Below are 25,239 nucleotides of genomic sequence, written 5' to 3'. Positions count from 1 at the left end.
CTCTTTTTTTCTTCTCCCTTTTTTCCTACACACTTTCTTCTTTCACCAAGTAAGTTAAATTGTTGAGCTCTCTTTGCTATATTCCTCAGGTGGTACTCTGCTCAGGCCCAGTTTTCCAGATTGAGCGTTAGTTAGCTCGGCTTTTAGTTAGTCAATATCACTTTTGGTTTCTCCTGCTCACCAGGTCAATCTCCTGTACTCTTCTTTAGAATACTTTGGTTATAACTATGTGTGTGGAAGTGTGTGTATATGTCCCAACATTTCTGTAATTACCTACCTGATCTACTTGATCTCCTCCCACTAGAACATAGGCACAAGTCACCCCTAACAAGAAGTCAACACAAATTACTCAACCAACTTTTCCCTCAAAGGGCAAAAACCAAAAGGAAGAAGGAATACAACCCTAAAGCCTGAGAAAAGGAGACCTCAAGTGGAGCAAGTTAGGAAAAAAAAAGGAAAAAAAGAGAAATACAGCACAAATGAGAACAAGGTAGAAACTCACAAGGCCAAATCAGTGAAGAGGAAATAAGCAGTCTGCCTGAAAGAGAATTCAGAATAATGATAGTAAAGATGCTCCAAAGACTTGAAAATAGAATGGAGAAAATCCAAGATACAATTAACACAGTTAATACAATCACCGAAGACATAGAAGAAATTAAGAATAAGCAAATATAGATGAATACCACAATTACTGAAATTAAAAATACTCAAGAAGGAACCAGTAGCAGAATAACTGAGGCAGAAGAATGAATAAGTGAGCTGGAAGATAGAATGGTGGAAATAACTGCTGAAGAGCAGAATAAAGGAAAAAGAATTAAAAGAATTGAGGAGAGCCTCAGAGACCTTTGGGACAATATTAAATGCACCACCATTTGAGTTATAGGGGCCCCAGAAGAATAAGAAGAAGAAAAGAAAGGCACTGAGAACATTTTTGAAGAAATTATAGTTGAAAACTTCCCCAACATGGAAAAGAAAACAGTCAAGTCCAACAAGTGCAGAGAGTCCCTTATAGGATAATCCCAAAGAGAAGCACATCAAGACACATATTAATCAAGCTACCAGAGATTAAGCACAAAGAAAGAACATTGAAAGCAGCAAGGGAAAGGCAACAAGTAACACACAGGGGAAACCCCATAGGATTAACAGTGGCTCTTTCAGCAGAAACTCTGCAGGCCAGAAGGGAATGGCAGGATATATTTAAAGTACTGGAAAAAAAAAATCTACAGCTAATATTACTATACCTGGCAAAAATCTCATTCAAAATTGATGAATAAATCAAAAGCTTCACAATCAAAAGTTAAGAGAATTTAGCACCACCAAACCAGCCTTACAACAAATACTAAAAGGACTTACATAGCCAGTAAACATAAGAGAAAGGAAAAAATGACAAAAACAAACCCCAAATGATTAGGATAATGCCAATAAGAATATGCTATTTAGTCACTCAGTTGCATCTGACTCTTTGTGATCCCATGGACTACAGTCTGCCAGGCTCCTCTGTCCATGGAATTTCCCAGGCAAGAGTCCTGGAGTGGGTTGCCATTTCCTTCTCCACAATAGGAATAGATATATCAATAATTACCTTAAATGTAAATGGATTAAATGCACCAGCCAAAAGACACAGACTGACTGAATGGATACAAAAGCAAGACCCATATATATACACTGCCTACAAGAGCCCCACTTCAGACCTTGAGACACATACAGACTGAAAGTAAAAGGATGGGAAAAGATATTCCATGTGAATGGAAATCAGAAGAAAGCCAGAGTGGCAATCGTTATTTCAGACAAAATAGACTTTAAAATAAAGAATATTGTGAGATAAAGAAGGACACTACATAATGATCAAGGGATCAATCCAAGAAGACATTACAATTGTAAATATTTATGCACCCAACATAGGAGCACCTCAGTACATAAGGCAAACGCTAACAGGTATAAGAGGGGAAATTGAGAGTAACACAATACTAGTAGAGGACTTTAACATCCCCTCTTACACCAATGGACAAATCATCAAAAGCGAATCAATAAGGAAACACAAACCTTAAATGAAACATTAGACCAAATGGACCTGATCGATATCTTCAGGCTTTCCATCAAAATAAAGGAAGAATACGTTTTCTTCTTAAGTGCACATAGATCATTCTCCAGGATAGACCGCATCTTGGACCACAAATCATGCTTCAGTAAATTTAAGAAAATTGAAATCGTATCAAGCATTTTTTCTGATAACAGTGCTATGAGACTAGATATCAACTGCAGGGGGAAAAAACTGCAAAAAACACGAACTCATGGAGATTAAATAATATACTACTAAATAACAAAGAAGTTACTGAAGAAAGAAGAAGGGAAATCAAAAGATTCCTAGAAACTAATGACAATGAAAACACGACGGGATTTAGCAAAAGCAGTTCTAAGAGGAAAGTTTTTAGCAATACAGTCCTACCTCAAGAAACAAGAAAAGCATCAAATAGACAACCTAACTCTACGTCTTAAAAGCAGCTGGAAAAAGAAGAACAAAAAAAAAAAAAAAACAACCCAAAGTCAACAGAGGGAAAGAAATCATAAAGATCAGAGCAGAAATAAATGACAAATAAATGTAGGAAACATAGCAAAGATTAATAAAACTAAAAGCTGGTTCTTTGAGAAGATAAATAAAATCGACAAACCACTAACTAGACCCATCAAGAAGAAAAGGGAGAAAAATAAAATAAAATTAGAAATGGAAAAGAAGAGGTTACAACAGATAACATAGAAACACAAAGGATCATAAAAAAATATTATGAGCAACTACATGCTAATAAAATGGACAACATAGAGGAAACGGACAGATTCGTAGAAAAGTTCAACTTCCCAAGACTGAACCAAGAAGAAATAGATATTATGAAGAAGTGAATTACAAATGCTGAAATCGAAACTGTGATCAGAAATCTCCCCCAAAAAACTAAAGCCCAGGGCAAGATGACTTGATAGGAAAATTCTGTCAAACATTCAGAGAAGAGCTAATGACTATTTTTCTGAAACTCTTCCAAAAAACTGCAGAGGAAGGAACATTTCCAAACTCATTGTATGAGGCCACAATCACCCCGATACCAAAACCAGACAAAGACAACACAAAAGAAGAAAATTACAGTCCAGTATCACTGATGAACATAGATGTAAAAATCCTCAACAAAATTCTAGCAAACAGAATTTAACAACACATTAAAAAGCTGATGTACCATGATCAAGTCAGGTTTATTCCAGGGATGCAAGGATTCTTCAATATACACAAATGAATCAATATGATATACCATATTAACAAATTGAAAGATAAAAAACCATATGATCATTCAATAGATGCATAAAAAGCCTTCAATAATATTAAGCATCCATTTATGATTAAAAAACACTTCAAAAAAATGGACATAGAAGGAACCTACCTCAACATAGTAAAGGCCATATATGATAAGCCCACAACAAACATTCTCAGTGGTGAAAAACTAAAAGCATTCTCTCTAAGATCAGGAACAAGACAAGGGTGTCTAATCTCACCACTGTTATTCAACATAGTTTTGGAAGTCCTCACTATGAGAATCAGAGAAGAAAAAGAAAAAGAATCCAGACTGGAAAAAAAGAAGTAAAACTCTCACTGTTTGCAGATGACATGATACTATACATAGAAAACCCAAAAGAAACTATCAGAATATTACTAGAGCTGATCAGTGAATTCAGCAAAGTCATGAGATACACGGTCAATACACAGAAATCACTTACATTTCTGTATACTAACAATGAAAAATCCAAAAGAGAAATTAAGGAATCAATTCCATTCACCATTGCAATAAAAAAGAATAAAATATCTGGGAATAAACCTACCTAAGGAAACATAGAACTGTATATGGAAAATTATAAGACACTGATGCAATAAACCAAAGACAACATAAACAGATGGAGAGATATTCCATGTTCCTGGGTAGAAAGAATCAATATTGTGAAAAGTGGCAATACTACCAATTACAATCTACAGATTCAGTGTGGTCCCCATCAAATTACTAATGGCATTTTTCACAGAACTAGAACCAAAAACTTCACAATTCATATGGAAACACGAGACCCTAAATAGCCAAAGCAGTCTTGAAAAAGAAGAATGGAGCTGGAGAAATCAACCTTCCTGACTTCAGATTATACTACAAAGCTACAGTCATCAAGACAGTTTGGCACAAAACAGAAATATAGACCAATGGAACAAGATAGAGAGCCCAGAGATAAATCCACTCACCTATGGGTACCTTATTTTTTTAAAAGGAGGCAAGAATATACAATGGAGCAAAGATAGCCTCTTTAGTAAGTGGTGCTGGGAAAATTGGACAGCTACTTGTAAAAGAATGAAATTAGGACACTTCCTAATACCATACACAAAGATAAGCTCAAAATGGATCAAAGACCTAAATGTAAGACCAGAAACTATAAAACTCTTAGAAGAAAACATAGGCAAAACACTCGATGCCATAAATCAAAGGAAGATTTCTATGACCCACCTCCTAGAGTAATGGAAATAAAAATAAACAAGTGGGGCTAAATTAAACTTAAGTTTTGCACAGCAAATGAAACTACAAACAAGGTGAAAAGACAACCCTCAGAATGGGAGAAAGTAATAGCAAAGGAAACAACTGACAAAGGATTAATTTCCAAAATAATATAAGCAGCTCATACAACTCAATACCAGAAAAACAAACAACCCAATCAAAAAGTGGGAAAAAGACCTAAATAGACATTTCTCCAAAGAAGACATAAAGATGGCTAACACATGAAAGGATGCTCAACATCGCTCATTATTAGAGAAATGCAAATCAAAACTACAATGAGATACCACCTCACACCAGTCAAAATGGCCATCATCAAAGAGTCTACAAACAATAAATACTGGAGAGGGCGTGAAGAAAGGGAACCCTCTTGCATTGCTGATAGGAATGTAAATTGATACAGCCACTATAGAAGACAGTGTGGAGATTCCTTAAAAAACTAGGAATAAAACCACCATATGACCTAGCAATCCCACTTCTAGACATATACCCTGAGGAAACCAAAATTGAAAAAGACCCATGTACCCCAGTGTTCATTGCAGCACTATTTACAATAGCTAGAACATGGAAGCAACCTAGATGTCCAATGACAAATGAATGAATCAAGAAGCTATGGTACATATCTACAGTGGAGTACTGCTCAGCTGTAAAAAGGAACACATTTGAGTCAGTTCTAATGAAGTGGATGAACCTAGAGCCTATTATACAGAGTGATGTAAGTCAGAAAGAGGAATATAAATATCATATACTTACACATATATATGGAATCTAGAAAGAGGCACTGATGAATTAAGGGCAGCAATGGAGAAACAGACATAGAGAACAGACCTATGGACATGGTGGGTGGGGAGGAAGAAGAGGGTGAGATGTATGGAGAGAGTAACATGGAAACTTACAATACCATATGTAAAATAGATAGCCAGTGGGAATCTGCTACATGACTCAGGGAACTCAAACAAGGGCTCTGTGACAATCTAGAAGGGTAGAATGGGTAGAGGAATGGGAGGGAGGTTCGGGAGGGAGGGGACATGGGTGTACCTATGGTTGATTATTGTTTGACAAAACAAAATTCTGTAAAGCAATTATCCTTCAGTTAAAAAAGTGACAAAAATAAAAAAATCATATAATCTGCAGTCAAAAAAAAAATCTGCCAGTTTGTTCAAATATCACTAAGGTACTCTTAAATAAATATATATTAAAGCTAAAGCATTTATTCAAACAGCCAGTTTTCTGTACTTGGCAAATTCCACGCCTCTGTGTGTGTTACAACCCCTTAAAACCAACAGGTCCCCTTGTTTCAATGGTGGCTCCCTCCTCTCTCCCCCCGCCCCCGGCAATGAAGGGGTCTTGGGCAAGCGGAGTGAGAAGTTCTACGAGTGCTGCAAAGAACCCTACCCAGATGTGACCTTCACAGTCACCATCCGCCGCAGGACTCTCTACTACGGCCTCAACCTGCTCATCCCCTGTGTGCTCATCTCTGCCCTAGCCCTCCTCGTCTTCTTGCTCCCTGCAGACTCTGGAGAGAAAATCTCCCTGGGTGAGTACTGGGTCTGAGCTGGATGGGAGGGGCCGGCTTTGAGGGTGGCAGTCAGGGGCCCAGTGCAGAGACATCCAGGGTCTGCTCAGTACATCCCAGCCCAGGGTGACTCCCTGACACCACAGCCCCCTGTGCGGGGTGGCCAGGCCCTCCTGAGATCCCACAAGCTCCTCTGATCCTGCAGAGAGGATGGGAATGCCAAGGGAAGGACCAGTTCTTCCCTGAGGGGCCTGTGCCTTCTCGCCTCCTGACACCCCTCCCCACCCCTTGGTGGCAGCCAGCTGGGATATGTTGTGGGCAGAACACCGTTAAGTTTAATATAGTATCAGCTTGCATTTCTATATGGTCACACACAATGTAATTCTTTACCATCATCCAATAGGAAGATAAGAAAACTATGAATTAGATTGGTGAAATGAGTCCCGCAACATCTCAAAGAGTTACTAAAGATTGTGTTTGATATACATAGAAATCATTCTCAAACCTATAACTTCTGACTACAAGTGTCTGACTACTGTAGTCGACTTTCTGACTACAAAGCTCAACCAAAAAGTGAAATTATGTTTTATTTGGTGGACTTTCTAAGGACTTCAGGCTCGGGCTAAAGCATCCCAGATAGCTCTGAGGGACTGCTCCAAAGAGGTAAGGAAGAAACTAGGATATATTTAGGAGTTTTTGCCACAGACAGAGTAGTTGAAACATCAAAAGATTACTATTTAAAAACCAGACTTCTCAAGTTAATAAATTTAGTGCTTTCCTATGCTTGGGAAGATGCAAAGAGTCTGGGTTCCCTGAAATCATTCCTGTGATGTATACCTGAGCTCTCCAAGGCCAGTATCCTGTGTTTTCTCATCCTGAGTGTCCTCAGGGTGCACCATCTGGGAGTCTGCAATGTGATGGCTTGATGGCTGCAACATCTATTGTTTATTGATAGAGCAGGTGATATTTTTATTCATAGGGCTCAGCTTGGGCACATAAATGACTTATCCAAGGTCTCACAGCTAGTAAGTAGCAAAGTCAAGACCAGAAGCCATGTCTTCCAACTGTATCTCTTGTTTTTCCTGCTGCTTGGAAATTACCTCTAGATACTAATGTATTAATAATAAAAGATATGTGTGCTGAAGTCAGTGATTTATTTTGAGATGTTCTAAGTTCTGGCTTCTAAGTTTGTCTGTCCAGGGATTTCTCAACAGTCCTCAGAAAAATGCCCATTCCTGTGAATATAGAAAACCAGGCATTCCATTTGGTGTTGGGAATACCACCCTCATACCTCCTTTGACTCTCAGGTTGCCTGGAGTTCAGGCCTTGCGTTCTTTTCTGTCTCAGGGATCAGTATGTGTCTCTGTTTCAGGAATCACAGTTTTACTCTCCCTCACCGTCTTCATGCTGCTGGTAGCTGAGATCATGCCTGCGACCTCTGACTCAGTGCCCTTAATAGGTAAGCAAGCAGCCGGCTCCTCTAAAGACCTGGGCTTCGACAGTGCCTGGGATTTCCCAGCACAGGCAGAGAGCAGAAACATGTCCTCCAGGACCCCAGAGAGCTGCACACTGCCCCTTTCTGCTGTGAGGGGATGACTTGCTTTAATTACTCAGAGTTGACTCATGGCCTCTGCTTACCTGGGCATACAGAAGGGGACAGGGAATCCAGCTTTGTGGTTTGGCCTTAAGATGCAGAAATGCCCCCTTTCCTCCCACAATGCACCTCTCCACACACTTGTTATGGAGCCAGAGATTTTTACCATCAGAGATTCATTATTTTAGCTTGAGTCACTGTTTTTCCACAAATTCATTGTCACACTTTAACTCTTAGCTGTTGTTTCCCAAGATAAGTTGACATCTCTGTAGAAAGTTCAAGCTTGTGAGAGAAGGTGAACAGGACAAATGTATTTTGGCCGCATGTTGGGATACACCCCACAGGCCTGCCAGCCCTGTACTTGCCCAGACTTTAGACAGAAGAAAGAGCCCGGAGACACCAATGGTTTGATAGATGGGAGATCTTACACATCTGAAGCAAAAGGGTTATGGAGTGACACCCCATCGGTTACCTAAGAGAATTGAAGTCCGATTGGTCCATTGGTTACCAGGGAAACCAGCGAAGGGTCACAACCCTCTCAGCCCCTTGGGCTGAGTACCTTCCAGGTACAGAGGTCTTCCCTTGTTAAATTATGAATCAGGAGCCATTCTAATCTAAAGATTTGAACACTCACTAGCTGGCTGTGGGGGAAAAGTCTGTAGGTATTTATTGATTAGCTCTGTGATTAAGGAGACAGTCAGTCATGTGAGTGTGATGTAGGTTAAGCAGGGACTGGTCTAGCAGAGGAGATGTAGAGAGAGCAAACAAACCACACACAAAGGCAGGTGTAAAGACGATGGTCTGCCCAGGGAGAGAGAACAAACACAGGAGGCAGCATCACCTGTTGCTATGCACCTCCCTGGACTGGACTGAACTGGAGTAAACAGGAACATGCAGAGCAGGGGTGCTCAGTGGCCCAGAGAGGACCCAATACCCTGGCTATTGCAGTCAAGGTTCGGTTCCTGGTCAGGAAACCACACCTCCAAGCCAGTTGTGAGGACAGGAAGCAAACATGCTGCCAGTAGATATTAGGTTTGATGAGAGTCCCCACTCCCACTTGATGGTGGAGGTCAGAAAGAGAAAAGCAGTTTATACAGTGGCAGTCCTGTGTAGTTAACCAGGGGTAAGTAGGAATAGGGGTCCTTACGTGATACCCTCAGGCTTCACTTCCCAAATTCAGAAGCCAAGGCCCTTCTTCTTGGAGCTTCCTGGATGTATAATATTTGACCAGAGAGCCTATAGGTATAAAGAGCCTCTGTGGATGTCATGTTTTTCTCAGAACCATCCCAGAAACAAGGATACTTCAACCTGACCTTCTGACCCCATCCTTTCAGTTTTAGTAGAGACCTGCAGCAGAAACCACCCTTAACCAGGCAGTCAGCAGGCCCTGATGTCTGATGAACCCACAGGCTCGGCGGCTGCCTAGCCCACATCTAGAAGAATGGAATGGCCTTCTGGAAGGCCTTCTAGAAGAAGGACAGCTGTTGGCCTTCGACCTCTGTTGTCAAGATTTCAGCTGTGGGATCCAGTCCCCCTGGATCTCTGTAGGTCACTGTATGAGTCTGCTAAGGCTGCCACAATGAAAGTCCTCAGACTGGATGGCTTACACAAGAGAAATTTATTTGTTCCCGGTTTTGAAGGCTGTGCATCCAGGATCAAAGGGCCAGCAGGGTTGGTCTCCCTCCTTGTCTCGCAGACAGGTACCCTCTGCTGTTCCCCGACATGGTCTTTCCTCTGTGTCTTCATATCTCTGTGCCCCTTTGAGTTCCCAGATTTCCCCTTTTTATAAGGACACCAGCCAGTTTGGACCAGGTGCCACACTAACAATCTCACGGTAATTAGTCTCCTCTTTGAAGGCCCTTTCTTCAAACACAGTCACATTCTAAAGTACTTGTTGTTTAGAACTTCAATGTACAAATTTTAGGGGTACACAGTATGCAGCCCATAACAGTCATGGTTTGGTCCCCCTTCCCTCCCCTTCCCAGAGGTCCCTGATGCTGATGTCAAGTCTCAAATGTCCTCCTCCAGTAGCTCCTTGTATGTTCCTCTTGGTCTCCATCGGAAAGCAATGAGTTCCTGCCTGCCTGGAGGGTAGGAGGTGTTTTTAACCAGGTGTATGACCACATACTTAGCCTTGTACAAGGATGTCTGTTTAAGAGCTCAGCCCCTTGGTGGATAGCCACAATGAAGGTTTATCTATTTATTGCATTTATGTTAGGATAATTTATTGTTTTGCTTGTTTAAGGAGGCGTTGATCATACATATTTTTGTTTCATTATTTTTAATACTCTTTTTGCACTTGAATCCATGCTTCTAATCCCTTTTTTATTATGTTTTGAAGTATGATTGATTTGCAGTATCTTGTTGGTTTCAGGCATACAGCACAGTGATTCAGTTTTTACATTTATATATATATATATATATTATATATAGTTTTTCAGATTCTTTTCCTTTATAGGTTATTACAAAATGTTGAGTAGAGTTCCCTGTGCTATACAGTAGGTCCTTATTGGTTATCTATTTTATATATAGTAGTGTATGTGTTAATCCCAATCTCCTAATTTATCGCTCCTCCACACTGAAGGTTTAATAATCATAGTTGACAGTTAAAGAATGCCCACCTGTGCCAACTTTTTCCTGTACTCTTGGCCCCTAAAATTGTTAATCTCTGTACCAACCCGGCAGAGAAGGCATTTCTGTCCCTGTTATACAGTAGAGACCTGAGGCCCAGAGAGGCTAAGTGGCCATTTAGGCTCACAGATGACAGCCAGTGTACCAGGAAGGAGCTCCATGCTGCTTCTCACCTGGGCCAAGGTAGAGAAACGCATCCTTACCATCAAAGCTGAAGCTGATGTTCTCAGCCTGAAAGGACACTGCAGCTGACCTCTTCCTCAGACTGGCCAGCTGGCACTCCCCACCCCCATGGCCCTGGGTTGATGGAGCCAGAGCCTACTGTAAGTAGAGTCATTTTCCAGGCCTGAAAAGACAGCTGGGTGGCACCCGATCTGCCCTTGCTAGACCTCTGCAGCCTGCCCGTGGCCTGCAGTCATAACTGTCGTGACCACCTCCTCTGTGTACCAGTGGTTTCAGTTCTGACAATGATGCTTCCTTATCAGACAACCTTATCACCGTCCTATGAGGTGCACTTAACTTTCACTGAAGGACGAAGCAGTCAGGGTTCCTGAAAGTTCAATCAGCTGGTGAGGCTGCTCACCAGGACTGGAGGAGGCAGCTCTGTATGCTGTGGGCTGTGGGCTGCAGGCCTGGAAGAAGTCACGCTGTGCTCTTGAGCCTCACTCCCCAGCCCCTGGTCAGGATGCCACCGTCTGGGTTCCCCACACCGTGCTGTGGTAACACCCCTGCATCTGCGCTCTCTGCAGCCCAGTACTTCGCCAGCACCATGATCATCGTGGGCCTCTCTGTGGTTGTCACGGTGATCGTGCTACAGTACCACCACCACGACCCCGATGGTGGCAAGATGCCCAAGTGGGTGAGTTCCTCCCCAGCAACTCCACCAGAAGAGGGGTCAGGGTGCCTTCCCCAGAGGGGGCTCCAAGGATGACATCTATTTTAAAAAATCCCCCAAAAAACTTGGATTCCAAAACAAAAAGCTACAGTTCCTCACATGTCTGCATATCTCTGCATCCCGGGGAGCAGGGTGAGTGCTGTCAGAATCCCACAGGGCTGTCCTTACAATCTGACATCCCAGAAATGGGCTTAGGCCACCACTCTGCATCTCTCACTGAACAGTGTTTCTAAACCTCCTTTCTGCACATACAGTGTTAGAAGCAACACAGAAGACGACAGCTGCTGGTTGGAGCTTCAAAACAGAATGAGGAGTGAAAAGAGTAAGAGACAGTGAGCAGTGTACACATATACATTCAGTTGTCGACAAAATAATCAATAAACAATAAGAATAGAAAGGAATTTTATCAAACTGAGGGCTAGCCTGGAAACCAACTTCCCAGATGACTCTGAGAAACTGCTCTGGAGAAGCAGGATTTTCAGCACAGTTTTATATCTTGTCAGAACAAAGAACATTGAACAAGTTGGGGTTACATTTCTTTAAGGTAAAAATAACAGATCAGCCTGTACACATTGATTCAGCATGGCCTTGGTTCCTGAGAAGGGAGTCCTGTCATCAGAGGGCTAGCACTGACATCCCAGGAAGAAAGGCATTTAATTTTTATCATGGACACACTTTACTTTGGGTCAGTGTGCCCTTTCCTTTAATAATTAAAGCAGATGTACAATGTATGTTTGTTTTTGAAAAGTGAAATCGCACAGCTGTGTCCGACTCTTTGCGACCCCATGGACTGTAGCCTATCAGGCTCCTCCGTCCATGGGATTTTCCAGGCAAGAATACTGGAGTGGGTTGCCATTTCCTTCTCCAGGAGATCTTCCCAACCCAGGGATTGAACCCGGGTGTCCTGCCTTGTAGGCAGACGCTTTACCATCTGAGCCACCAGGGAATTCAAGTTAACTCATGCATAAGCCAGAATGACTTCCCTCTATCTCAATATATGAAACTTTATTTTATCACAATACACATAGGAAAGTCGTTTAACCAAAAGTCTATAAAATAAAGGTAAGTGGTTAACAGTGGTGACGGGGGATGTGATAAAAGGAAATGGATGGAAAATAAACATTTGTCATCGTAGCCCAGGTCAGGCCCCATGGTCCCCACGTTTCCCAGCACTGATGGCCTGTGATGTGTGCTGATGCTTCTCAAGCCACGGCTGTGCTCCATGTAAGTCCAGCGTCCAAAACACTATACCCACTCTTGCTTCAGTTCAGTTCAGTTCAGTCGCTCAGTCGTGTCCGACTCTTGCGACCCCATGAACTGCAGCACGCCAGGCCTCCCTGTCCATCACCAACTCCCGGAATTCACTCGGACTCACGTCCATCCAGTCAGTGATGCCATCCAGCCATCTCATCCTCTGTCGTCCCCTTCTCCTCCTGCCCCCAATCCCTCCCAGCATCAGAGTCTTTTCCAGTGAGTCAACTCTTTGCATGAGGTGGCCAAAGTACTGGAGTTTCAGCTTTAGCATCATTCCTTCCAAAGAAATCCCAGGGCTCATCTCCTTTAGAATGGACTGGTTGGATCTCCTTGCAGTCCAAGGGACTCTCAAGAGTCTTCTCCAACACCACAGTTCAAAAGCATCAATTCTTCAGTGCTCAGCTTTCTTCACAGTCCAACTCTCACATCCATACATGACCACAGGAAAAACCATAGCCTTGACTAGATGGACCTTTGTTGGCAAAGTAATGTCTCTGCTTTTGAATCTGCTATCTAGGTTGGTCATAACTTTGCTTCCAAGGAGTAAGCGTCTTTTAATTTCATGGCTGCAATCACCGTCTGCAGTGATTTTGAAGCCCCCCAAAATAAAGTCTGACACTGTTTCCACTGTTTCCCCATCTATTTGCCATGTTGGCAAACCTTGGTTGAGGGCTGAGCAGGGCCTGTACTTTTCCCACCTCATGTGATGATGTGACTAAACCCCCAGCCAGAGCAGAGCTGTACCCCAACCCCTCACCCCACTTGTTTCTGGGGCCCCACAAACCTTCCAGTCTTCCCGTCCAGAGAGCAAGGCTTAGGGACCACTGGGAGCTAAAGAAGCCTTCTCATGCCAAAACAACCCTGTCTTTGCTGACCCATAATCTTGAGTCCAAGTTCAGAGTCAGTTTAGGACTGAATGCAGCTGCAAGATGTAAAATGCATTTCCTTAATCTCCAGGAGCAGGGAGTTCCTGGGCCTTCTAAAAGTATCCATTGCACAATAATTTACAGTTACACAAAAGTTAACTTAAGAAAGACCTTTTTCTTCTTTTCTTTTCTTTTTTTTTTTTTAAAGAAATTGGCTTTACAGAGTGACTGCCCTTGAATTCTTTTCACAGCAAGTCCTTATACTTGATAACTCTCTCATGGCATCAGCAATGGGCTCCCCAAAATGGTACAACCTCTCACATTGGTCATATCACCACAGTCTGCGGGCTTGTTTTGAGAAGTTCCACTCCCTACCCCTCAAAAAAAAAAAAAGCTGAGACATATTTGTGTACATTCACTTACATTCTCTTCTGACTTAGAACCTTGAAAGACTTTCTTGTCTATCCACCCATCTGTTTGAAATTTAGATTTACAAGTATCAGAAGTCAAAATCAAAGACGAATTATACATAAGAAAATTCTGCTCCCATTCCTACTCCTACTTCCACCACCAATTAATAACCGTTTCAATTAATTTCTTTTTCCTTCCAGTATTTATGCAGATGCCAAAATATAAACACATATTCTTATTTTTTCTGTTTTGACCATTGTACAGAGAAGGAAATTAAGGCAGTAAGATACAAAACCATTTTTAATGACCTAGTAGCACTTTACTGTTCCAGAGAACTCTAAATTAGAGCTGCTGCTGCTAAGTCACTTCAGTCGTGTCCAACTCTGTGTGACCCCATAGACGGCAGCCCACCAGGCTCCCTTATCCCTGGGATTCTCCAGGCAAGAACACTGGAGTGGGTTGCCATTTCCTTCTCCAATGCATGAAAGTGAAAAGTGAAAGTGAAGTCACTCAGTCATGTCCGACCCTCCGCGACCCCATGGACTGCGGCCCACCAGGCTTCTCCATCCATGGGATCTTCCAGGCAGGAGTACTGGAGTGGGGTGCCATTGCCTTCTCCGTTGAATTAGAGCATATGCTGAGTATTCACCTCTCAGCACAAGAACATGTTAAAGCAATGGTGCAAAGCAAATACAAAATTTGTATTTCTCTTTCATTTTATATAACACACTGCATTTTTCTTTTCTTACTTTCTATGTGTTTTTGAAACATAAACAACCTCCAAGGAGCTTTCATTATAATCTGTTGCCATGAAGAAAACACTGCCAGTCCGGTGGCATTATGTGACATTTGCACAGCCAGAAACAAAACCATAACCTAACAGAAGAGGTCACAAGCAGACTGAGAAGTGCCAAGAGGATAATCTCATCTTCTGAGATGCTTTAGCCTTGAAAGCTAATGATTCAGGCCATAAAATTCAAAATAGATTTAGCTTGAGCTGTGCCCCAGGGGATGCGCAGACCCCCACGTGTGGGACAAAGCAAAGCCCTGAATCTGAGGCTCAGGTCCCCCTGCACCAATGTGTCTGGGTTTGGGCACATTCACAACCCATGTGCTTCCTTGAGTTCTGGCTCTGGCTTTCTGGTGCCTTCCCAGTGGGGGTTGGGCTAAAGTCACGGGTGCTTGCGGAGAACCTAACAGACAGACCTTTTTATGGATGGGTCTGTGGAAGTCAGACCACAATAGGTGACTCAGACTCACTGTATGACCTTGAGCCAGTTTATCTCTTTGAGCCTAAGACTCTTTTTTTTTTTTAATGTATTTTATTCAGGTATAGTTGATTTACAGTGTTGTGTTAGTTTCTGATGTAAAGTGGTTTATATATTTACATATATGTATACACGCGCACACAGTGCATATATATGTGTGTATACATCAGCCATAAATGGAAAGGATTTGAGCTGATTTTGCACTCCATCAGCAGAGCTAAAATATTTACCATCTGGCCCTTTAAAGAAAGTCTGCCAACTCCAGCTTCAGACTTTCCACAGCACTTTGTCTTGTATCATCTCATTCAGTCTTCACTGCAGCCTAATGGATTAGGTTAGAGGTTCCTAAGCTGCCATGGTTCACAGCACCTTTCCTGAGTCAGGGTTTTGTGTTTTCCAGAGAGTACCTAGGACAGAAGGAATACCTAATGGTTCTATAAATAAAACAGGTCAAAACCACTTACTAAGTACTTATGCCCTGACAACTTAGCACCTGTGGGCACAGCAAACCTCACACCTTGGGAGCATGCTACCCTGCTTGTCTGTTCCACGATGACTTTTTTGGCACTTGGCTTTTATCAGGACAAGTTCCAAAATCTGCTTTGCGAGGGTAGGATATCATGCAAGGAATGCAGTGATCTAATGTAACAGTCTGGACTGCTTCAGGCTAGGGATGCACATGGTGTCTCAAGTCTCACAGGGTTGCCCCTTAAAACTTAACATCTCCAGGGGTGCCTTTATGAGTTTGCTGCTGCACACTGGGGTACCTCACACAGAGCTGAAGATGATGGTCCCTAGTTCCAGATGTAAAATGCTGTGTTCCCCGGCTCAGGGCTCCCTTGAGAAGACAACCCTCTTCACCCACACAGGCTGTCTTCCCTGAGATGGCACTGTGCCCATAGCTTCTTCCCAGGGTGATTTTCTGCATTGCTTTATCATCACCTGACAATTGATTGAACCATCATACCCCGTTGGCACTGCTTGCCTGTGTAAACTCGTCTGGGAAGGTGTGGCGACCTGTCATGCCCAGGGTCCACCCCGGTCCACCCCCACGAAGTCTAGCAGGTATTGCAGTTGTACCCCCTTGCTGTCAGGATCAGCTATGGGCCCTGCCCAGCTCCTCTAAGACTGTGCTGTCCCCGCAGACCAGAGTCATCCTCCTGAACTGGTGTGCCTGGTTCCTTCGCATGAAGAGGCCGGGGGAGGACAAGGTGCGGCCAGCCTGCCAGCACAAGCAGCGCCGCTGCAGCCTGGCCAGCGTGGAGATGAGCGCAGTGGCGGGGCCGCCGGCCACCAATGGCAACCTGCTGTACATCGGCTTTCGCGGCCTGGACGCTATGCACTGCGCACCCACCCCTGACTCAGGGGTCGTGTGCGGCCGCGTGGCCTGCTCCCCAACCCATGACGAGCACCTGCTGCACGGCGGCCAGCCCTCTGAGGGGGACCCGGACCTAGCCAAGATCCTGGAGGAGGTGCGCTACATCGCCCACCGCTTCCGCTGCCAGGACGAGAGTGAGGCCGTGTGCAGTGAGTGGAAGTTCGCGGCCTGTGTGGTGGACCGCCTGTGTCTCATGGCCTTCTCCGTCTTCACCATCCTCTGCACCATCGGCATCCTGATGTCGGCGCCCAACTTTGTTGAAGCTGTGTCCAAAGACTTCGCTTGACCCAGCCCTGGATCCCAACGTGTAGGACATACACAGATACGCCATGATGATGGCTTAAAGAGAACTTGGGATGGCTGATCCCACAGCAGCATTAAACCCTGAAAGATGCACATGTACCCCATCGCTGTCATGTCTGTTTCAGTTTCCTTGTTACTTTCAGTAATGGGAAGTCAGCATATTTCAGTTTAACCCTCTTTAGTGAGCCACTTGATATCCTTGGAGCCGTCCTTATGGTCAGCAGGACCCCTGAGAGGTAGTTTTGTCCATCCCACATTGCCTGGTGAGCCCTTCAGAGATTGGGGTAGCTCAGGACTGACTGCCAGGGGAGGCCTGGACAGCGGGTTTGCATGCCTGCATGTCACTTGCCATGAGGGCCTACGTGAAAATTCATACCTGCTTTTGCCTGTGTACAAACCTAGATTGAAGTTAATCACGATAATAAACCACACTCAGTAAACCCATCAGATGATTGGTGAAACAAAACTAAAAACCCAACTACTCGTTTTTTTTCAATTCAGACTTTAATTTTCTCTACCAAAGACAGTTGATAAACACTTCTATGCTATGTCTGCCCTTTTAAAAAGAGACAATAATAGTTATCTTGTAAATTATTGTTTTGCCAGCCTGATTTTTGCCAACTTACCCTCTTGGGAATCAGGATGGACACAGGTGTGTGTTGATTCTGAACCAGGACCAGATTCAGTCAAATCGGGGGAATTTCTGTAGATCCCAAATGCTCTAAAGCTTCCTTTGCTGCCCCTAGGCACCAGGCAGTTGAGTGAATCTGTTGTAGAGGACAAGTAGAATTCTATTAGAATTACCACCCGATATAATAATAGCTGAAGCTAAATTAAACCATCTGTTTTTTTAACAGTGTATTAAATGTTTCACATATATTGGAGTTGGTTAGCCTTATAAAATTTGTGGATCCATACAAATGCACAACAAAGTCACCAAAGTATTCCATGCATTTTCTCCTTGTGCCAGGGCTAAAAGGCTAAAAGACTCCCTGTGTTGCAGGAACTGGGGAGGGGGTGGTGTGGCTGATGGCTTTCCTGAATGGCAGGCCAGTGGTGGTTAGCAGGAGAGGCTGATAGACTAGCGGTGGCTGCATACCAGTAACTCCGGTTTCTGATTTGGCAAGGCTCAGTTTATGCACCCAGCTTCAGCCCAGAGAGCTGGCTGAATGAGTAGATTCACTGGAAGCTTGTGTTTTGAAAGCAAGGGGGACTTTCTTTTAAATCCAAGTGGTGATGTGGTTCTCCACTTAGATTTTCTACCTGACAATCGTCACTTTGCTTCTCCCATCTTTACTGTTGAATGTGATCAGAGGAAGACACAGGACAAGACAGTCTGTCCTGTTCTGTCATTTCATCTAGTAAACTCACAGAGCTCAAAACTGCCGAAAATGCCTGCGCTCCTGGGGATCTTTAATTTGCTTCTAACCCCTGAAATGGCTATGTTATGAGGGAAGATTTGATTTTTCAGAGCAAAAGAAATTGCATGCCCTTCTCCAGCCATTTAGTTCACTCATTTCTGGGTGGATTTGTGTGCACTGAGGAAGATGGAGGTGTGTGCCTGCTCTCTATGTCTATGTGTGTGTGAATGTGTATGTGAGAACCTTCAGAAAAGGTACCTGGTTTACAGTGAGAAAGTTGATAAATAAGGACAGTCCAGCATAATGCCGTTTGGAGCAGGGCTGTCCTCAGAGTACACTCATTCTATATGGAGTGGATAAAAATGCACATTTTTTTTTCTATTAAAGTGTCTTTAGAAACAACTAGAAGTGTTTTGATATATAAACAGAGTACTTCATTTCTTACTGCTATTCCAAGTTGAGCCCTACTACGTTTTGCTTTAATAACAAAACCTTTTTTGTTTTGTATTTTATACAGAAAACATGAAAAGGCAAACAGAAGGAGTTTGGATTTTGACCATGCAAATAACTACTCTGTGATTTAAAACGTAGTAATAAGGAAAAGATGCACATGTAGAAAGACAAGTATGAAGGGCTGAAAATAAGTGCCCCACCACCATCCCTGCCTTATCTCCTCATAGAGGACCACCAGTGAGCTTCTGGGGAGGGACGGGCATTTCCAGAAAGAAACAAAGGAAAGGAGACTGAGGAGGGAGAAAGGGGACGTGGAGAGAGAACCTCCTTTTCTGTCCATTTCTAGAACCTGTGCTGTGTGCAGTCCCCTGCACTTTACTTTTTTCATTGGATGTTAAGAGATCTTTCCATAACAACATATAAAGATCTACCTCATTCTTAATAGCTGCTTAGCCTTCCATTGTCCCTGTGCACTAATAATTTCTTTGTTTATTAGTGAACCTATAGAATATTTCCTGTCTTTATTTTTATACACAGATCTAGAATTAGCATCGTTGTACTTATATCATGACATACTTTTGTGACTGTATCTTGATATCGATTGGAACTTGAAAATGGAGTTGCTGAATTTAAGACTATGTCTATTTAACACTTTTGTCAATTATTGTCGGATGATTCTTCAAAAATTGATCTGTGGTTACACTTATCAAAAGTATAATGAAATGATCAATTTCTCAGTTTTCTCAAACAGCTTTTATTCCAGTCTAGTGAAGAAAAATATTACAATATTATTCTTAGTTCACTTTTTTAGGAGTGAAGTTGAACATCATTTCAAATGTTTTCTGGTCACTTTTTGGTAAATTTATGTCCTTACACAGTTTTGGCTCTTTCTTAATTAATTTGGATGTATATTTTGAAATTTTTCTGTCTTATGTCTTGAAAATATGTTTGTCTTTTGAGGTTCTCTATTGATTTTCTTATTGTCACATATATAAAATTTAAAGTTTTATGTTGTCAATTTATCCTTATTTTCCATTTTAGATCCCAGAATTTGTTTCCAGTTCTAAAAGACCTTTCCCATTCTAAGATTATAAATAAATTTACTCATATTTTCTTCTAAATCCTTATGGTTTCATCTGTTTATCTTTACCTACTCTTACCTCCCAGAAATTCATTTATTGCAGGAAATGAAGGTAAAGATGTGATTTTTTTTCCCTTCAAAAGTTTAGTAAGTTATTCTAGCAATATATATAAATTGCATTCTGGTATAAAATTATATAGTCTTTTCCCCCTTTGTTCAAATGCCACTTTATTTGTAACTAAATTCCTCAAAGTGTTTGAATCTACTTCTGTTTTATTGATTTATCTCCCTATGAATTCCTTTAATTTATGAGGCTTCATTCCTATTAATATAAAATATTCATATTAATATAAATATTTTCAGGTCAAGGCTCCTTGGAACACTTGCCTCTCTCTTTCTTTTAACTCTCTTTCTCATACACACACTTGCCTCTCTCACACATAACTTTTTTAAAAAATGGGGCCACAGTGAATTTGTAGATGAATTGTTTTCCTATCCAAGAATGCTGCCATCCAACTTATATTCAAATCTCATGTCACTCATAGAGTTGTACGGTTTTGTTCAGATAGAGCCTATGAATTTGTTATTGTCTATTTGTAGATATTTTATCATTTGGCTACCATTTTCAATGGAATAATTTTTTACATTTTGTATTGTCACCAGATATATAGGATAGTAGTTGATTTTGTGTATCAGTGTTATAATCAAACACCCTAATTGTAATTTCTGACTGTTTCTAAGATTTTCTTTTGCCTCCCCCTTTACACTAATTCCCGTATTTCTTTCTCTTAGCCAACTGCATTTGAGAACAGTATTAAAGAATAGTGATTCAGGCTGCATACCTGTTCCTGACATCAATAGGATGATTTAATGGCTCACCATTTAACTTGAATGAAAGCATGTGTTTTGCTTATAATAAACACTATCTGTGTGTTCTCAAAGTGTTAAGGCTTTCTGGGGGAAATATATGCTGGGTTTTTGGGGGTTTTTTTTGTCACAACCTTCTCAGTATCCATGGAGATGATTAGAAGGGTTTCCTTTTGCTCTTATAGGACATGGTATATTAATAGATTGCTTCAAACCAATCTGTTACTATGTTCCTGAGACGATCTGTACTTATGGTTTTTGCTATCCATTTCACATAGGAGATGAATCATTCTGCAGCTTGCTCTTGTGTGCAAAACAGAAAGAAACCAAAGAATACTGTATATTCTGCAATCATTTACTGGGTTTTAGAATCATCTTCTACTTAAGTGTCAAATGTCTCACCAGGGTGGGGAGCTGTCTGGGCATACACTGGGCTGCTTTTGGATTTCTCCCACTGGGCATGTTAGGTCCTGGGGCATTTCTGAGTCAATTTTGGAACATATTTTTTTTTAGAAAATTAATTTTACTCCATTTTCAGTATATCTACATAGTTTTGCAATATGGGAACTTAGGATTTTAAATTTTATGTTCATGATAATGTCTCCATTTTTCATTTCTAAGTATGTACAATTCTCCTTTTGTTTTCACTGATTTGGCTCACTGAGGGTTTTATTTTTCTATATTTTCAGACACTGAAACCTTAGACTTATTCATTAGTTTGGGTACCTGACCTGATTATATCCCCTATTGCCCCCTGGCTTACCTGACCATTCCTGGGACAACAGACAAGCAGTACAGCTGGGCGTCACATCAGAGCTCTGGGGCCAGGACTGAAGCTTCATTTGACAGCAAGAGCCAGAGGGTCAAACCAGGCCAGGCAGTGGGGATGTGTCCGATGCAACAGGTCATGTCACCACTGTGACCACAGTTAGTTGGAGAACAGACCCACCAAAGCTTTGACCACAAGCTTTCTTGAGGCTCTGACTCCTGGAAGTAATCTTTTCTTACATAATAAATTCTGTTCCCTCATTGCTTCATTCTTTCTGGCCCAGTCCTTCCTAGACCTGACTTCACTGCTCCTGGCTCCTTTTTAAATTATCACTTCTTTTGAGTGTGGGTTTGACTTTTTAATATTGAAGCATATTGTGTGATAGGGAGAGGACTGTCTGCAGTTTCAGACTTTATGAACTCTTGTGGTATGTCTGTAGTGCACCCCACTTTGGGAATCACAGGAATGCAAAACATTCTCTCATTCTGCCCAGTTCTCCACCCCCTCTAGTCTGTTTCTCCAATGTCTCACTTACATTCTTTTCTATTTTTTTTTTTTTTCCTGCTTAAACCTTATTGTGAACCTCTTCTTTGCTGTGTTAGACTTCTGTAAATCTCCCTTCTGATAAATACTACCCATCAACAAATTCTGCTGTTGTCTTTTGAAATCCTTAAACTTCTTCTTTGGTTTTTATTATTTCAGTTCTCCTCTACTCTTTATTTTTGTATTTTTATATTTAAGGCTTTATTTTTTAGAGCAGGTTATAGAGCCACAGCAAAATTGAGGGAGGTACAGAGATTTCCCATGTACTCCCTGCCCCCCAGATGCCTAACCTCCCTTATGATGAAGACTTGTTACAAGTGATGAACCTACACTGACACATGGTTAACACCCAAAGTCCATACTTTACAGGAGGGTTTGCTCTTGATGCTGTGCATTCTGTGAGTTTGGACAAATGTATAAAAACATGTACCCACTATTATAGTATCATACAGAGTAGTTTCACTGCCCTAAAAATCCTCTATGTTCCCATCTACTCATTCCCCACTCCCAGCCCCTGGCAATGGTTGATCTTGTCTGCATAGTGTTGCCTTTTCTAGAATGTCATATAGTTGAAATCACACAGTATGTAGCCTTTTCAGATTGGCTGCTTTCACTTAATATGTATTTAAGGTTCCCCCATGTCTTTTCATGGCTTGATAGCTCATTTTTTTAAGCACTGACAATCCATTGTCTGTATCATTTATTTCATGATACTGATCCTTGCTCCTTTTCTAATTATCATTTACTTCATTTGCATGTGGATTTGATTTTTTAATATCAGAGCTTATAATACCATAGTTTAGCCAACTGAAGGACTTGGTTGCTTCCAAGTTTTGGCAGTCATTAATAAAGATGCTATAAACAACCATATGCAGATTTTTGCCTGGAAATAACTTTTCATCTCCTTTTACATAACTACCAGTAAATATCAAGGGGTGTGATTACTAGATTGTATGGTAGGAGGATATTTAGTTTTGAAAGAAATCGTCTTCCAAAGTGGCCATACCATTTTGCATTCCCACTGGTAATGAAAGACAGTTCCTGTTTCTTCTATTCCTTGACAGTATTTGGTGGGTCCATCTTCCACATTTTGGCCATCTAATAGATATATATGGTATTGATACTGAACAGGGTTCTTGGTGTTCCCCCATCAATAGCAATTAACTAGAGGCCAGAAAAGAAATTCAGACAAGGCTCTGTTGGGGCTCCTGAAGCAGCAGCAGGGAACAAATGCAAACCAGTTCTTACTTGCTTGCTCCCTGAGGAGGGGGGTGAGTTTGTTCCTCATGCGGTGAGGGTAGGAGTGTGTCTGAGGACCTGGCTGGAGGGGTGGCTTAGGTGGTTTCTCAGCCCTTGGTGGTGTTGAGTGCTGGGGATATGCTTAGTACCCTGCTTTTGCTTCCAATACTGTTTTTTGCTCCTGGCTCTTCAGAAGTGGCAGTAGGGATTTTTTGGTCTTTTTGTATCTTTTTGTCCACAGTTTTCCCCCACTGCACATGTACGCAGTTATTTTTAGTTCCATATAGTTTCCTTGTATTTTATTACTGGAGGAGAGGTTTGTCCAGGGGCAAGCATTGCCACACTACAGCAAAGGGTCCCATGTCCCCCCCTGTCTCAGTATCTCATTGTGGTTTTAACTTTAATTTCCCTGATTGCATATGTTATTGAGCATCTTTTCATATGCTTATTTGCCATTTTCTTTGATGAGGTGTTTGATAAAGTCTTTGGCCCATTTTAAAATCAGGTTGTTTGCTTTCTTATGGTTGGGTTTTATAAGTTCTTTGTATTGAATATATATTGGATAGCAGTCCTTTATCAAATGTGTCTTTTTCAAATATTTTCTCCCCGTCTGTGACTTGTCTTTTCAGTCTCTTGATATTGTCTTTCAAAGAGCAGAAGTTTTGCATTTAAATGAAGTCTAGTCTATTATTTATTTATTTATTTTGTAGATCGTGCCTTTCCTGTTTTATCTAAAAAGTCATCTCCATACCCAAGGTCATCTAGATTTTCTCTTGTCATCTCCCAGGAGTTATATAATTTTATGTTTTAAAGCTAGGTCTGTGATCCATTTTGAGTTAATTTTTTGAATAGTGTATACGCTGTGTCTAGATTGATTTATTTATTTTCATGTGTGGATGTTCAGTTGCTCCAGCATTAGTTGTTGAAAAATAGGTGGAGGGGGGTTCAGGCTGGGGAACACATGTGCACCCGTGGCGGATTCGTGTCAATATATGGCAAAACCAACACAATATTGTAAAGTAATTAGCCTCCAGTTGAAATAAATACATTTATATTAAAATTATTCTTTCCTCATTTAATTGCTTTTGCTGTTTGTCAAGGGTCAGTTGACTATGTGAGTCTGTTTCTAGGCTCTTTATTCTCACATTGGCTTCCATCTGGGTTCTCTATCCTGATCTATTTGTCTATTCTTTTGTTAATACCATGCTGTCTTGATTACTACATATTTACAGTAAAGTCACTCCTCTATTAACTTGAAGTCAATCCTCTATTTTTTTTTAAAAGTTATATGTATTTTTAATTGTGAAATATAGCATATGACTTACCATCTTTAAATATATTGTTTGGTGGCAACTGACAAAGAACTAATCTTAAAAGCAACTCCTGCAGCTCAATTCCAGAAAAATAAACAACCCAATCAAAAAATGGGCCAAAGACCTAAACAGACATTTCTCCAAAGAAGACATACAGATGGCTAACAAACACATGAAAAGATGCTCAACATCACTCATTATCAGAGAAATGCAAATCAAAACCACAGTGAGGTGCCATTTCACGCCAGTCAGAATGGCTGTGATCCAAAAGTCTACAAGCAATAGATGCTGGAGAGGGTATGGAGAAAAGGGAACCCTCTTACACTGTTGGTGGGAATGCAAACTAGTACAGCCACTATGGAGAAGAGTGTGGAGATGCCTTAAAAAACTGGAAATAGAACTGCCTTATGATCCAGCAATCCCACTGCTGGGCATACACACCGAGGAAACCAGAATTGAAAGAGACACGTGTACCCCAATGTTCATCGCAGCACTGTTTATAATAGCCAGGACATGGAAGCAACCTAGATGTCCATCAGCAGATGAATGGATAGAAAGCTGTGGTACATATACACAATGGAGTATTACTCAGCCATTAAAAAGAATACATTTGAATCAGTTCTAATGAAGTGGATGAAACTGGAGCCTATTATACAGAGTGAAGTAAGCCAGAAAGAAAAACACCAATACAGTATACTAACACATATATATGGAATTTAGAAAGATGGTAACGATAACCCTGTATGCGAGACAGCAAAAGAGACACAGAACATAGAACAGTCTTTTGGACTCTGTGGGAGAGGGCAAGGGCAGGATGATTTGAGAGAATGGCATTGAAACATATATAATATCATATATGAAATGAATCACCAGTCCAGGTTCAATGCATGATACAGGATGCTTGGGGCTGGTGCACTGGGATGACCCAGAGG

The 25,239-nt window shown here is 41.6% G+C and overlaps 1 protein-coding gene across 2 annotated transcripts in view; it reads left to right on the top strand.

Moving 5' to 3' along the window:
- Positions 1–24,022, top strand: part of LOC102272741 (neuronal acetylcholine receptor subunit alpha-7) — a 142,237-nt gene extending 118,215 nt beyond the window's left edge. For both annotated transcript variants that reach the window (XM_005893727.2, XM_070358498.1), the window contains 4 exons: positions 5,908–6,102; positions 7,454–7,540; positions 11,056–11,165; positions 16,146–24,022. In XM_005893727.2, the coding sequence (XP_005893789.2) occupies positions 5,908–6,102; positions 7,454–7,540; positions 11,056–11,165; positions 16,146–16,664 (911 nt within the window). In that variant the 3' untranslated portion in view covers positions 16,665–24,022. The remainder of the gene's footprint in view (positions 1–5,907; positions 6,103–7,453; positions 7,541–11,055; positions 11,166–16,145) is intronic.
- Positions 24,023–25,239: the final 1,217 nt, after the last annotated feature.

Source organism: Bos mutus, chromosome 21, assembly GCF_027580195.1.
Source record: "Bos mutus isolate GX-2022 chromosome 21, NWIPB_WYAK_1.1, whole genome shotgun sequence".
NCBI lineage: Eukaryota > Metazoa > Chordata > Mammalia > Artiodactyla > Bovidae > Bos > Bos mutus.
This window is presented reverse-complemented; position numbering and strand designations above follow the sequence as displayed.